The sequence below is a fragment of the Aulonocara sp. 'chitande type north' Nkhata Bay genome, linkage group LG3 (genome assembly GCF_057382095.1).
Source record: "Aulonocara sp. 'chitande type north' Nkhata Bay isolate Kocher_YH1m ecotype deep benthic linkage group LG3, A_spYH_male_GT1.1, whole genome shotgun sequence".
Lineage (NCBI taxonomy): Eukaryota > Metazoa > Chordata > Actinopteri > Cichliformes > Cichlidae > Aulonocara > Aulonocara sp. 'chitande type north' Nkhata Bay.
The window spans coordinates 70,268,792-70,284,071 of record NC_141346.1 but is presented as its reverse complement, the minus strand read 5'-3'; the positions used below and the strand labels follow the sequence as shown (position 1 = coordinate 70,284,071).

The 15,280-nt window shown below is 43.2% G+C and overlaps 1 protein-coding gene across 1 annotated transcript in view; it reads left to right on the top strand.

Annotated features, from left to right (window-relative positions):
• Positions 1 to 773: 773 nt before the first annotated feature.
• The window catches only part of LOC147336892 (protein NLRC3-like), a 29,314-nt gene continuing 14,807 nt past the window's right edge, over positions 774 to 15,280 (top strand). Inside the window, exons 1-5 of the mRNA XM_086287701.1 lie at positions 774 to 892; positions 2,242 to 2,320; positions 2,482 to 2,668; positions 2,806 to 4,597; positions 7,464 to 7,637. Coding sequence (XP_086143827.1) covers positions 774 to 892; positions 2,242 to 2,320; positions 2,482 to 2,668; positions 2,806 to 4,597; positions 7,464 to 7,637 — 2,351 coding nt within the window. The remainder of the gene's footprint in view (positions 893 to 2,241; positions 2,321 to 2,481; positions 2,669 to 2,805; positions 4,598 to 7,463; positions 7,638 to 15,280) is intronic.

Genomic DNA, 15,280 nt, shown 5'->3' with positions numbered 1-15,280 from the left:
CAATGATGGGATCAGAATCACTAAATTCTTCTCATCCCTGTCAGTATCATACATGTGCTGTATAATGTGATAAATGTAGAGGTGCTGGCTGTTCTCTCACTCTGCTGTTTAGCTGTAAAGGACGCCTCCCTGCCTTTGTCTCATTCATGACCTTTAATAGTCTCTTCTAACATGCAGAGATCTGTATGATCTGTTTCATAGAGTCTAACCAGCCTGTACAGGTAACAACAACAGTCACTGCATCACTGACACACAAACGTCATCTCTGTCAATAACAACATTCATACATGGAATAAAAACACATCAGTGGATCATTGCTGGAGCTGCCTGGACTTCAGTCTTCAGGATCTCAGCCAACAGCATCGACATGCTGCTCCAGATGTTTGTGCTTCTGGTGAACAGGCTCTCAGTTTCCTCCTTGAAATAAGTGTTTATATTGTAGTTATATTGTTGACCCACTATTGATCATGTGACTCATCACATGATCAATGTTGAGCGTCTCTTTTCCTCTCAGGTTTAAATATCTGGGACTCTCCACTGTTTGGTTTTAGAGCTGAAGAAGCTTCTCAGATGAAACTTCTTCCAGAAACTTAAAGACGTCTCTTTTCTCTCCAAGCTCCTTAGATCACATGACCTGGATGACTGAACCTACTGACATATTGACCTGGTTTCATGGTCACATGACAGGTCAGAGGTCAGCGACTGTAACTCAGTGACTCCTGTTAATGTGAACTCACTGAGTGTTTGTGGTTTACCTCTCAGACTGACTGAAGATGATGATGGAGGAAGAGGAGGACAGAGCAGAGTCTGCAGGGTCCAGCTGTCCGTCTGTGAGGAGTGACCGGTCCAAAGATTTCCCTCCATTCTTCAGTGGTGAACCTGGAGCAACGAGGTCAGAGAGCTGAACTCACTGAGTAACAGAAATAATTCTGCACTGACATTATAATCAGTGTTGACTCTGGTTGATTGTCTGACTGTGTTTGTGAGCTGAGAGGAAATGAAAATGAGTTTGTAACAAAAATCAGTTTTGTCCAGTTTTCCTGTAAAAAGCTGAACTCTAATCTAAGAGGATGTTACTGACAGGAAACAGCTGCATTATCTGCAGTCTGTGTGATCACAGCTGCTTCAATCATGTTTGTGTCTGCAGAGGTCAGAGGTCACACTCTGCAGGGTCCAGCTGTCCGTCTGTGAGGAGTGACCGGTCCAAAGATTTCCCTCCATTCTTCAGTGGTGAACCTGGAGCAACGAGGTCAGAGAGCTGTGATGACTCCTTTACATGTTTGTGTTTCCTGGATAAATATGACCTGAAACATCCTCAGATTGTTACAAAGATTCATTAAAAAGAAAAGAATGAAAGAGAAAAGATCCAAATGTTCGACTTGGTCATTTGCTGTTTGAGGACAGTGATGCTCATATCTGTGGGGAAAGTGTGACCTGAGTGGGTTCATGTTTGTCTTTAAAGAACAGAGCTGCTCTGATTCTCTTTGTGTCTGATCTGTTAAACAGTCTGAGAGGTCACACAGAGACCCAGCAGCTAAAGCCTGGATCATACTGGCTGCTGTTACTCCATCAGGACAACACTGAACCACAGTGGTGTGGATGTAGTGGATAAATCCCACCATACTGATGCTCAGAGTTAACCACAGGGAACAAAACCAGATGTTACCTTCAGATTGTGACCTTTGGAGTGGACGATGCAGATTTCAATAGAGAATAAATGTTGTTGTTTTTCAGCTGTGAAGAAAGAATCTAATTTTCTGAACTTAAGAATTTATGATGCTGGAAACAACATGGAGACTATAACACAACATTTCCACTGTGTTCATAGAATGAATGTAAAACTGTCAGACATTCATTAAATATGCAAAATGTCTACAGAAGCATCAGAGGGTCAGACGTGAAGCACTCAGTGATTTTGATCAAATGACTCATCAGTTATTGATCTGTACTACACTGATCTACCACGTTAGTAAAGCTGGTGTTCTGGTGGTGGAGGGAGACTCGGATCATGTTCTGGTTTTGGAGCAGTGATCTGCTGATGGTTCAGTTTAATGAGCTTCTTCAAAATCATCCCTGACATCACCACTGAAAGAACGTCCATGAAAACAGACTGAAAATTACTGATATGTTCACAATCTGAGAGTTTAAAACTTGAAAGACTTGATTCAGATGAAGTTATTTGAGCAGAAACTCCTGGATCTTTATCCTGTGTTGATCTGATCCTTCATGGTTCCTCCACAGAGTGGACCAGCAGAGCTCAGAGGTTCCCAGTGGTCAGTCTGCCCAGCAGCATCAAACACAGCTGGACTCCATATTTATGGTCTGTACATGTACAACAACTACTGTTACATCTGTTCTGTTCACAGTCATCTCCATGCTGCTCTTTGTAGACCAGTGGATCGTCAGTGTGTCCAACATGGATCTGATGTTTGGCTCCATGATTTCAGTCTGATTGGCTCATTCATAAATATTCTGTTCCAGCTGCTGGAGGACAACATCATCACTTTTGTGAAGAACGAGCTGAAGAAGATCCAGAAGGTTCTGAGTCCAGATTACCCAGAATGCTTAGAGAGTCAGAGGAGCAGCAGCAGAGAGGCATTTGTGAAGATCACGGTGGACTTCCTGAGGAGAATGAAGCAGGAGGAGCTGGCTGACCGTCTGCAGAGACGTAAGAGGATTTATCTAAAGATTTAAGCTGCTGGATAAATGAACATTTTCCAGAGATGGAAGATGGAGCAACATGTTTTAATGATTAGTTATTTTTGGAATTGAGTGTTTATTTTTCTTCTCATTCAGAACTTCAAGCTGCAGTTTGTCATCGTAACCTTAAATCCACCCTGAAGAAGAAGTTCCAGTGTGTGTTTGAGGGCATCGCTAAAGCAGGAAACCCAACCCTCCTGAATCAGATCTACACAGAGCTCTACATCACAGAGGGAGGGACTGCAGAGGTCAATGATGAACATGAGGTCAGACAGATTGAAACAGCATCCAGGAAACCAGACAGACCAGAAACAAGAATCAGAGAAGAAGACATCTTTAAAGCCTCACCTGGAAGAGATGAACCAATCAGAACAGTGCTGACAAAGGGAGTGGCTGGCATTGGGAAAACAGTCTTAACACAGAAATACAGCCTGGACTGGGCTGAAGACAAAGCCAACCAGGACATCCAGTTCATATTTCCATTCACTTTCAGAGAGCTGAATGTGCTGAAAGAGGAAAAGTTCAGCTTGGTGGGACTTGTTCATCACTTCTTTACTGAAACCAAAGAAGCAGGAATCTGCAGCTTTGAAGACTTCCAGGTTGTGTTCATCTTTGATGGTCTGGATGAGTGTCGACTTCCTCTGGACTTCCACAACACTACAATCCTAACTGACCCTAGAAAGTCCACCTCAGTGGATGTGCTGCTGATAAACCTCATCAGGGGGAAACTGCTTCCCTCTGCTCGCCTCTGGATAACAACACGACCTGCAGCAGCCAATCAGATCCCTCCTGACTGTGTTGGCATGGTGACAGAGGTCAGAGGGTTCACTGACCCACAGAAGGAGGAGTACTTCAGGAAGAGATTCAGAGATGAGGAGCAGGCCAGCAGGATCATTTCCCACATCAAGAAAGCTCGAAGCCTCCACATCATGTGCCACATCCCAATTTTCTGCTGGATCACTGCTACAGTTCTGGAGGATGTGCTGGAAACCAGAGAGGGAGGACAGCTGCCCAAGACCCTGACTGAGATGTACATCCACTTCCTGGTGGTTCAGGCCAAAGTGAAGCAGGTCAAGTATGATGGAGGAGCTGAGACAGATCCACACTGGAGTCCAGAGAGCAGGAAGATGATGGAGTCTCTGGGAAAACTGGCTTTTGATCAGCTGCAGAAAGGAAACCTGATCTTCTATGAATCAGACCTGACAGAGTGTGACATCGATATCAGAGCAGCCTCAGTGTACTCAGGAGTGTTCACACAGATCTTTAAAGAGGAGAGAGGACTGTACCAGGACAAGGTGTTCTGCTTCATCCATCTTAGTGTTCAGGAGTTTCTGGCTGCTCTTCATGTCCATCTGACCTTCATCAACTCTGGACTCAATCTGCTGGAAGAGCAACAAACAACCTCCAAGAAATCTAAATTATTTAACAAACTAAAACTTCAATCTCTCCACCAGAGTGCTGTGAACAAGGCCTTACAGAGTCCAAATGGACACCTGGACTTGTTCCTCCGCTTCCTCCTGGGTCTTTCACTGCAGACCAATCAGACTCTCCTACGAGGTCTGCTGACACAGACAGGAAGTATCTCAGGGACCAATCAGGAAACAGTCCAGTACATCAAGGAGAAGCTCAGTGAGAATCTGTCTGCAGAGAAAAGCATCAATCTGTTCCACTGTCTGAATGAACTGAATGATCGTTCTCTAGTGGAGGAGATCCAACAGTCCCTGAGATCAGGAAGTCTCTCCACAGATAAACTGTCTCCTGCTCAGTGGTCAGCTCTGGTCTTCATCTTACTGTCATCAGAAGAAGATCTGGATGTGTTTGACCTGCAGAAATACTCTGCTTCAGAGGAGGCTCTTCTGAGGCTGCTGCCAGTGGTCAAAGCCTCCAACAAAGCTCTGTGAGTACATTTGTACTCATGTCTTTACTTTTAACATCCAACTGTGTCAGTAATTTATTTCACCAGGCTTTCTGTCTTTTTATGAATTTGTAAAGTTTTGGGATTTCTCCAATACAACTGTAACCTCTTTGATGCCTCCAGAACTCGGTGTACTCGAGACGCTGGATTCACCATAAACTCTGATCATCACTGCTGCTGTTATGTTATCAGTGTTTGTTTAAACACTTAGGCTGCATGTGCCTGATGTTGTGATACTTTATATTCACATGCATGCTCCTAGATACATTTCTACTGCAGGTCTATTTTAGTCACAAATGTTGGTGAAACACTTGCTTTTACATGCATGGTGGGTCCTGCATTAAAGAAAGCATTTGGATTACTCAGTGAATCCTGGCAGCCAGAGAAACATCCTTAGTTCCACTATAAACTAAACTCTGCTTCGGTCTTCCACAGTGTGTTTGTTGTTTCTTTGTTGTTGTTGGCCTGCTCTCTCCTCTCACTCCAATCTGGTTGCAGCAGATGTTTGTCCCTCCCTGAACCTGCAGACTTGGGTGCAGCACCTCAGTTCATCTTCAGTCTGAAACCAGCTGTTGTAGCTATATCCCCTCAAGCACAGCTTCCCTGGTTATCTCTGCTATGGTTGCTATAAAATGTAATCTTGATTAAAAAAAAAAGAACAAAAAAGTAAACTAAAGTCAGACTTGATGCCATTTGTTGGCAGCATGGTGCCTGTTTGTCTTTGATGATAAACTGCAGCACAGTCTAAAGCAAACCTTCTGACTTTATTGACTTTATGCATGTATATATTCTTCCTGTTCACCTTGGACACACAACAGCTCTCTGTTTGTTGTGATTGGATCTAGAACAGCCAACATATCCTAATCTAGATGATTTTTAAGGTGGTATCTGGGAGGAAAAGTTAAAATCAGCTTGGATGGCCTGTACTGTATGATGGCCTTGGTTGCACCACACTGATAGCCATGCAGGGTGGTTCACTCCTTGGGCAAGAAGACCGAGGAGTGAGCCACCCTTGGTCAAAGCTTGGTCATTCAAGCTCACTGTTTTCCCCTTGTTGGTTGATGATAGTATTTTTTTTTACCTGACTTATAGTCATCATTGTCTTCAAATTAACTCACACACTGCTGACTGCTGTAGCTTACCTGGCTGAGCAGGTGACCCATGTACTGAAGGTTAGAGTCGTGACTCCAGGGCCTGGTTTGAGTCTGCCCAAGACCATTTCCTGTGTTATTCTCCTCACTTCTCCCTCCCTTCCTGTCTTCTTTGTCCTATACAGTGTAGACAAAAGGCCTCAAGTTCTGAAAACTCTTCCCCTTCATCATCTTCCAAATCATCTCTCTCATCTAAATTCTCCAGTATTCTCTGAGTAGAGAATCTTTTCACAATCTTGAATGATAAGGATCCAAGTGGGTGAAGTTAGTTATTCGTTGTGTTCCTATTTGCAGCTGGGATAGATTAAGAAAAACTATCGGCTGCCCAAATTACATCCAGTTTAGAAGACAAACATTGAGTGAAGTGTTTGTTTCATCATCCTTCACAACTCATCAACCAGGTGTCACAAACTGCAGCAGGACAGTACAAAGCATGTCAAACTGGATGGCTGCAACAACCAGAGTTTTACCTACCTTTGGTATTTCTCGACAGCATGAGCGTAATATTTACTGAACAGAGTCGTCTTCTGTAATCTTTTCAGATTCAGATTCAGAACACTGTATTTATTTTCAAGGGGCAATTAGGATACTGAGCTTTCCAACCGTACATACAATACACAAACATCACATTGGGGAGACGGGTCAGGCCAGGTAGCTGGCCGGTCAGCCGCTAGAGCAGCGACCCGGAACCGAACAGCAGAAAATGCACAACATCAGGAAAGATGAGGAGAAAAAAGAACTCCTCCCAGACTGAGCTCCAACAGGGAGATCAGTTTGAGAATAGAAAAAAAATGACCTCAGTTCAGAGCACATGAAAACTCTTAATACGCCATAGAAACACATGACAAGCAACAGGGATGGGTAAAAGGTGAGAGACAGCCGGTGTAGACAGCACATCCGGGCCTGCAGCATTTGCGCTGGTCCCCTCGACCCACTGTCTGCACCGGGAGGGGATAAGCATGCTTAGGATGGGAAGGAACAGTCTAAACACCGTCTGTTATCAGGGTGAGATTTATTATGTTCATCTCCAGCCTTGAGACCACAGCTGGCGCCGGTATGTTAGCCGCATGAGATAATGGTGGCTTTCTTTGGTGCGAACAACTGCATGTCAATTTCACAGCTGATCTCACAGTCCGTCACTCGTCTCTCAATCTCCCGTTGGAGAGCCACGAGCTTCTCCGAGAGGTTATCGGTTTTGTGCTCAATGAGCGAAGTCTGAGAACTCACGACCGCCATGAGCTTCTTCAAGATCTTATCCGTGCTGCGTTCAATGAGCCCATTTTGAGAAGTCACGACCCGTCCCATTGTTTCAGTCACAGCGGGCAGCCTTGTGGGGGTTTGAACAGCTGATTCCGCTTTCTTTAATCTTCAATAAGCCAGGGCCAAGCCAGCTCAGATCAGCAAGAACCCTTTGCTGCTGGGAATGTCCGTGCTGCTATATTTCAGGATCAGGCTCTAAATGTACAAATGGATCTGAGAAGATTTCCAATCATGTTTCTACTAGATTTACAGTTTGTTTTCATGTCTTCTGACTCAGAAGGTGGAGCAGGTGGAGCTTACAAGGAGTAAGTGCTGATATAGAAGAAGAGTTGTGTTTTAATGAAGCTATTTAGTTCACCAATAATTGTATTGTATGCTGGCATTAAAAATGTTTCATTTGACTGATTTAATTAATTTGTTTGTTTGTTTTCTTCCAGACTGAGTGGCTGTAACCTCTCAGAGAGAAGCTGTGATGCTCTGTCCTCAGTTCTCAACTCCCAGTCCTCTAGTCTGAAAGAGCTGGACCTGAGTAACAATGACCTGCAGGATTCAGGGGTGAAGCTTCTGTCTGCTGCACTGCAGAGTCCACATTGTACACTGGAAACTCTCAGGTCAGGATCAAAACATATCATTAAACGATATTATTGTATAAACAACCAAGCTTTATAGAATTGGCAGGTGAACTTTTCTTTATCTTTGGATTGCTTAGGAGATTCTTAATTACTCTCTGAAGATTTTTTTACAGTCACATATTTTGTTTTAATGGTAAAACAGAATTATTGTTCAGTTCAATGAGCAGGTAGCTGTGAGATTCATAATAATGAGGTATATTTATATTAAAGATGACTAAACTTGAACAGTAGCTGTGAGTTACTTTGTTTACTCATGTGTGCTGATGTTGTCAGTAATTTAAAGCTGAAGTAAACTTGTAATGAGTTTAATAGAGTTTCTGAAGTAAGTGTACTTGGAGATATGTATGTGTTTACTAAAGTCCAGGAGCAGGAGGCTGTGTGTAGCATAGAGGAACCCAGACCTCAGCTTTGCCTCCTGGTTTCTGTTGCTGCTGTTACAGTTTCCCCTCATCGTTCCCTTCAACAGTCTCCTCACTATAACAAATCAAAGTGTTACTGTATAGATTCACGTCTGAATGTTGCCATGTGCTATTAAAACTGAAAGCGATGTTTCATACACCCACGTGGTTCAGTCACACAGTAACTGATGGTAAATAATGTTTGTGTTGAGCACATCGTACAGGTCAGCTGCTCCACACAGATCTCAGGTTTACATGCTGGAACAGTTTGTGATCATGAAGGATAAACCTCACTTCCTCTTTGTTTGATACAGATGTGACATGAACAATAACACGTTCATGAAATCCTTTTAGGAACACAAACACTATTGTAGCTGGAGAATATATTTGAATGTAGGATAATGTAGGGGATCATAAACAACAGTAATAACTAACCACCACCTCACCATTTGGGTTGGTAGCTGTATGTTGATTGATGAAGTCATTTTCTTCTTCCTCCATTTCTACCTTATTAACATCAGATTAAAAGCTGCACAGAGACAGGCCCTGGACATGTTTAGCCTAGCTTAGTACAAGGACTGGACATGGGGGAAACGGCTCTCATCACTGGATCAAAACATGAAAACAAATCTGAAGTAAAGTTTTGTTGAAGTGAACTGTGGTGGTGCCCAAAGTTCCCTCTAAGCTGCGCTCATGCAACTGCGCGCTGCTGGCAAGGTCTCTGCACAAAGAAAATCTGTGTTGCACACAAAAAAAAAATCAAATCTCAATTGAAATTAAAATTAACACTTTAACAATTCTGCTTTGCGGTGTTAGTCAGTGAGTGACTGGCTGCTCCCGTATGGGATTAGAACGATGCCACCTTATCCCATAGTCCAGCCAATGATGCGATTCACATTCGTATATACGCAGCTAATCAACGTCGCTGACAAGCTATGACAGCGTCCTTATGTGCCGACACCGGTGTTTTAGCGAGCAAAGTGGCTGATGATGAGATGAAGCCACGTTAATGACAACGTGTACAACCATTGGAGATGTGAGCAGGACAGACGGAGCAACTGAGGGAAAAAGTGTGGACTTTATACCAGTTTTTAAATTGTGTTGATCGGCCGCGTAAAACCAGAGTTATGATAAAATATCTGCAATGTTTGGTTTTCTTCCTGAATACTATCGTTGTTTATAACAACGATAGTATTCAGTATTTATTGCAACAAACTTTGTTGTTTGCAAAACTCAGTAACTTTTTTGAAGAAGTAACTATATAATTAATTGCCCAACATTGGTCATTATATCCTGTATTTTGCAGACAGAGTTACAGACTCTCTCCCAGACCACAGACTCATAATACAAGTCAGAGCTTTATAAAAATAGAAAAAATAAAGTTGTGTTTTCAAAATTGGAGTTCAAGTTATTTTTACTTCCAATAGTGTTAACATACTACAGGTCATGAACAAGGTTGTTTTTAATTTTCATTGTAAGTGGGCTAAAACAGTTAATTAAAAGTAGTCTAACATAAATGTAAATGCTGTAATTTGATTACTTTAATAAACCATGTAACTTGGATGGATTAGATGCTGGTGTGACCACAGTGCACACGTCTGCTGTTGCTCACAGTGGTCCAAGGGACGCTCAGGGAGTTTTTGTTCGCTCAGACACATGAAACATTAGAGGGAACATTGGCGGTGACTGGCAGGGAAAAGGGGATTGATAAGACTTACTGTAAATATAATTATGTATGTATTGAAAAAGGAACAACTAAAATGTTCCAGCTGAAAAATGAAATCAGTTTCAGTTTATGAGCTCTGTTTGTTTTCTTTACAGTTCCAACCTTTTATATTGAAATGAGCTGCTCGTTCCTGTTTAGATGACCTGCATAAAACAATACAGAGCACATTGGGCTGAATATGGAGAGGAAGCATCACAGTACAGCTTCAGTGAAGCTTTAAAGTCTCTGATATGAGATGAGAAATTAAGCAGCCAGAGCTTTTTCATGAGTGGAAATCCACTGTGACTGTGAGCTGCTGCTACAGCCTCCAGATAAGCCAGCAGCTCATCCTGCTCAACATTTTCTCACCAACTTTAATGGAAGTGTGATGTTTTCAGCTGGAGTGATGGTCAGGGTGGCCTCCCTCTCCTCTTCTTCTCCTCTTCCTCTTTCATTTGTAAAGCCACTTCTGCTGCTTTCATTCATTTGGAAGTCCTGTAGCTGAGTTTGGGAGAGACTAACAGCCTCGGCAGCAGAGGGGAGAAAGGCTGTAACACCACCACTTTACTCTGTTCTACCTGTTACATCATTTTATCAGGAAACAAATATGCTCATGTTTTTACTATGTTTGTGTTGAAGATGTAAGAAGATCACATGGTGCTTTTTATTATTGTGTTGGTTTGTTTCCTGTCTCTTGGATGGAGCCCAGCTGTGCGTGGCCCCTGGGCCTGTGGTCAGAGTGTGTGTTGGATAATCCGGCCCAGGATGAGGCCAAACTGACATGGGATGAAATGTCTGTCACATAATTGAGCTTAGTGTAGTTTCATTTCTGCACAATTTAAAAGCAACCAAAACTTTGTTCTGTCTTTTCTATGTTATACTGCAGACTTTCTTTGATACTGTGTCCAAAAGGAGCAGCTTTTACTTTGAAGGGGAGCCGTCTCTGTTTCCTCTTCAGGTTGGATGATGGAAGCAAATTAGTGTGTTATGTTCTTTCAGTGTTGCACTTTGTAGACGCTCCCTGAGCACTGGTCTCACAGCTAGCTGCACATAGAGACCAGTGTTGTTAGTCCAGGTCAGAAGATGACTTGTTGGAATGAAAATGAGCTTGTAGTTTGTCTGCTTTAATAATGTGACTGGAAAAAGGTGTTGGACTTCAAATATGTCCATTTGTTTCACACTTCACCTTTAAAAGTGAAGCCTTGTGGTTCCTGGAAGGAAAAACACGACTTTTTCAAGTCTTTGAATAGAATAGAATAGAATAGAATTCAACTTTATTGTCATTGCACATGCACAGGTACAGGGCAACGAAATGCAGTTTGCATCCATCCAGAAGTGCTTAGTGATATAGATATATTACAATATATATTAGCAATAATATAGATATGTAAGTATATTACAGAAATGGGTCTATTATGTTATAATGTACACGGTATGAAGTATGTTGTGAATATTCTATAACTATAAGTATGTACAGGCTGTAGTAAGTACAAGCTATGTACAGGATATGTACAGGATATAAATATGAAAAACTATACAGAATATGAAATAAATAACTTTACAGGAATCTGAGATATACAGCTATACAGAAATGGGAACTATGCAAGTTGTAAACAGTTGTAGGGTTAAAAATTATCGTATGTACAGAATGATTATTTACACAGAGCTATACAGTAGTGCAGTTAAGGTAAGTGAGGGTGTGGATAATTTCTACAGAGGCTATATAAAGTGCTAGTGGTTGTGAGTGGTGGTTCACTCCATGTTATTATTGTGTGTTTGAGGGTACAGTTGTCCATTGTGTGTGTCTGTATGTTCAGTCCATGAGTTTAACGTGGGTCAGATGTCAGGAGGCAGAGTTCAGGAGTCTGACAGCTGTGGGGAAGAAGCTGTTCCGGTACCTGGTGGTCTTAGTCCGGAGGCTCCTGTAGCGTCTCCCAGAGGGCAGGAGGGTGAAGAGTCCATGTGATGGGTGACTGGGGTCTTTGATGATTTTCCCAGCCCTTTTCAGACACCGCTTCCTGTAGATGTCTTTTATGGCAGGAAGTGGTGCTCCGGCGATGCGCTGGGCAGTTTTCACGACCCTCTGCAACGCCTTCCTGTCCGAGGCTGAGCAGTTCCCGTACCAGACTGTTATACAGTTGGTCAGGATGCTCTCGATGGTGCAGCGATAGAAGTTCACCAGGATGTCTGAGGACAGGTGGTTCTTCCTCAGAGTCCTCAAGAAGAAGAGGCGCTGGTGAGCCTTCTTGACCAGCTTGGAGCAGTTGGTCGTCCAGATGAGATCCTCGGAGATGTGGACTCCCAGGAACTTGAAGCTGCTCACACGCTCCACAGCCGTCCCCTTAATGTGGATGGGTGGATGTGGGTCAGCATTCCTCCTGTAGTCCACGATGAGCTCCTTGGTCTTCTGGGTGTTAAGCAGCAGGTTGTTTGTCTCGCACCACTCAGCCAGACGATCCACCTCCTCCCTGTAGGCGGCCTGTTTTTATGAGAAATGTACGACTTTAATGTGAAACCTTCAGAGTTTTTTTTCTTGTTGTGTTTGTTTGAAGCTGCTTCCTGTTGGCTTCAGCTGTTTGGAGTTTCCATTTTCTAAACTTCTACATTCTGAACCTTTTTCAGCTTTGAACAGATGATGAAACACTGAATGATTTCAAGCTCACACTTTGTCTAATAAACTTACATCTTTCATTCTTTATACAGATTGATGGACTGTGGTTTGTCAGAGATCAGCTGTGATTATCTGGCAGCAGCTCTGAAGTCCAACACCTCGTATCCCAGAGTGCTGGACCTGAGTGGAACCTACAACAACCTGCAGGATTCAGGAGTGAAGCAGCTGTGTGTTCTTCTGGAGAATCCACGATGTGGATTTGAAACTCTGAGGTCAGTCACATGTTTTAGTTGTGCTGAGATGAATATGATGTGGATGTTAATGTTGGAGGACTTCCGTTTTCCGGCAATGGAGTAAGGTGTGTCGGCCACTAGCACCTGCCTAACTTTTTTTTTAAAATTTTACTCTCTGAGCCCCATTTTGCTGTTAGATACGAATTTTTCGGGTCATTTAAGAGTGTCACATTGGAAGGATGTCCAAGGGAAGGAGACAAACTGAGAAAAACCTCACTGGTGAGAGCTGTGCTAACGCTGGCGCAGCAGAGGATGCTAGTGCAGCCCTGAACCCGGCGCTTGTCGCCCTGCTCGAACAGCACAGAACAGCCATAGCCGCAGATTTTAAGGCTACATCGGATGTAATTAACGGTAAGCTGGACAAGATTCAAGCGGAAGTTGCAAATCAAGAACTACGTATTGGTGAGCTTGAATCAAACGCAGTGGATGTTGTTCAGCGTTTCGCAGCGCTCGAAGCTATGTATGATTCACTACAGGAGGAAAACAAACTTTTCAAAACTAAACTTTCCGACCTGGAGAGTAGAAGCAGAAGGCAGAACCATCCGTTTGGTGTGTTTGCTGGAATCGGTGGAGCCGGGTCCACGGCCAACTGAGTTCTTTTCCCGGCTGCTGGTGGAGGTCTTCGGCGCACAAACTTTGCCATCCCCCCCCGGAGCTTGACAGAGCACACTGTAGCCTTATGCCCAACCCGGGCCCTGATGGAAGGCCGCGCTCAGTCATTATCCGCTTCCACTGCTTCCAGATTAAGGAGCTGCTGATGAGGGAAGCACGGAGACGCCGAGGGACATTGGAATACTGCGGACATAAACTTCTGTTTTATGAGGATTACAATGCCGACGTCCAAAAGCAGCAAGCCCAGTATAAGGATGTTATGGCCGAGTTATACCGGAGAGGCCTTCGTCCTTCCCTTCTCTTCCCCGCCAGGCTCCGCATTACTCTTTCAGATGGGAAAATCCGGCGATTGGAGTCAGTTGAGGAGGCCTCTCGCTTCATTCAAACCATGGAAGAAAATCGAAGCTCTCCATCCTGAGTTGGACACTGTAGCCGATTAGAGCATTCACCCTAATTTACAACTATAACGGGTCGGACTAGCCTAAGTGGCGTCCTCGTTGTGACTGACATTATACAGCCGCACTGTTGGCATAGCAATATATTCTTTGCTGTTCATTTTAAGGTAAAACTGGTTCGTTGTTTGGTTGATTTGTTTTTTGTTCTTTCTTCTTTCTCTTCTTCGTGGCCTGAAAACTGAGACCCTGGCTCGAGTTTAGGGGCTACTGTTCAAGGGTGCAGGTATGATGCTAGTGGTATGGGGAGTTCTTGACTAATATGGGAAGAAAGCAGGGCTTTACACGGTTGCTTTTTAATGCAACCTGCTGGGTGATATTGGTGGGTGGTATTGTTTTAGGGGTTTTTTTACACAGTGATATGTTATTGTATTGCATTTTCTTTCTGGGGTGGGGTTGGTTGTCAGGTTCTTTGTTTTTTTGTTTTGTTTTGTTTTGTTTTTGTCCCCTCCCTTCCCTCCTTTGGCAACTCTGTACATAAAAATGTGGGACTTCCTTGATGAGTGGTAATCTTACCTTTGTTAGCTGGAATGTGAGGGGGTTGAACCACCCAATAAAGCGAAAGAGTGTCTTATCACGTCTGAAGCAATTTAAGCCCGGGGTAGTTTTTTTGCAAGAGACTCACTTGCAGGATTCAGATCACTCACGCTTGGCAAAATGTTGGTCAGGACAGATGTTTCACTCTAATTTTAAAGCAAAGGCTAGGGTACAGCTCTTCTTATCGATCGGAACATCCCATTTGTTCCATCTAATGTTGTGTCAAACAAAAACGGACGGTTTATAATAGTGTCTGGCAAACTCTGCGACAGGTCTGTGACTTTGGCTAATCTTTATGCACCCAATTTTGATGATGTGCAATTTTTTCAACACCTGTTTTCACACCTCCCGGACTTAAATACTCCCTCTTTGATTCTGGGGGGCGATTTTAATCTTTATTTGCATGCGGTATTAGATCGTTCATCCCCCAAACCTGCTACTCTTAATAAATCTGCAACTTATGTCTAGTCTTTTCTTGAAGATTATGGTCTCACGGATCCCTGGCGGTTTTTGTTCCCTACTGGTAGAGATTATTCTTTCTTTTCACACGTACACCACACCTACAGTAGAATAGATTATTTTTTTATTGACAATTTGCTAATTAATAATATTAGATCCTGAAGCTATGAAAGTATTACTGTCTCTGATCATGCCCCCCTCGTGCTCAAAATAGCTTTTCAGGGCTGCGACTCTGTGAGAAAGCTCTGGAGATTGGATCCATTGCTGCTCACGGATGAACAATTTGTTTCCAACATCTCTTCTGAAGTTAAAATTTTTCTTACTGAGAATAGAACACCTGGGATGCCAAACAGGACTGTGTGGGAGGCCCTGAAGGCATTTCTGAGAGGAGAAATCATCTCAGTGGCAGCATTTAAAAGACAGTGAGCACAGCGGGAACAGAGGCTTATTTCAGACCAGATTTTAAACATCGACAGGCAGTACGCTCAGTCTCCTTCACCGGCGCTATATAAAGAACGCTTAAGTTTACAAACCAAACTCAATCTACTTTCCACT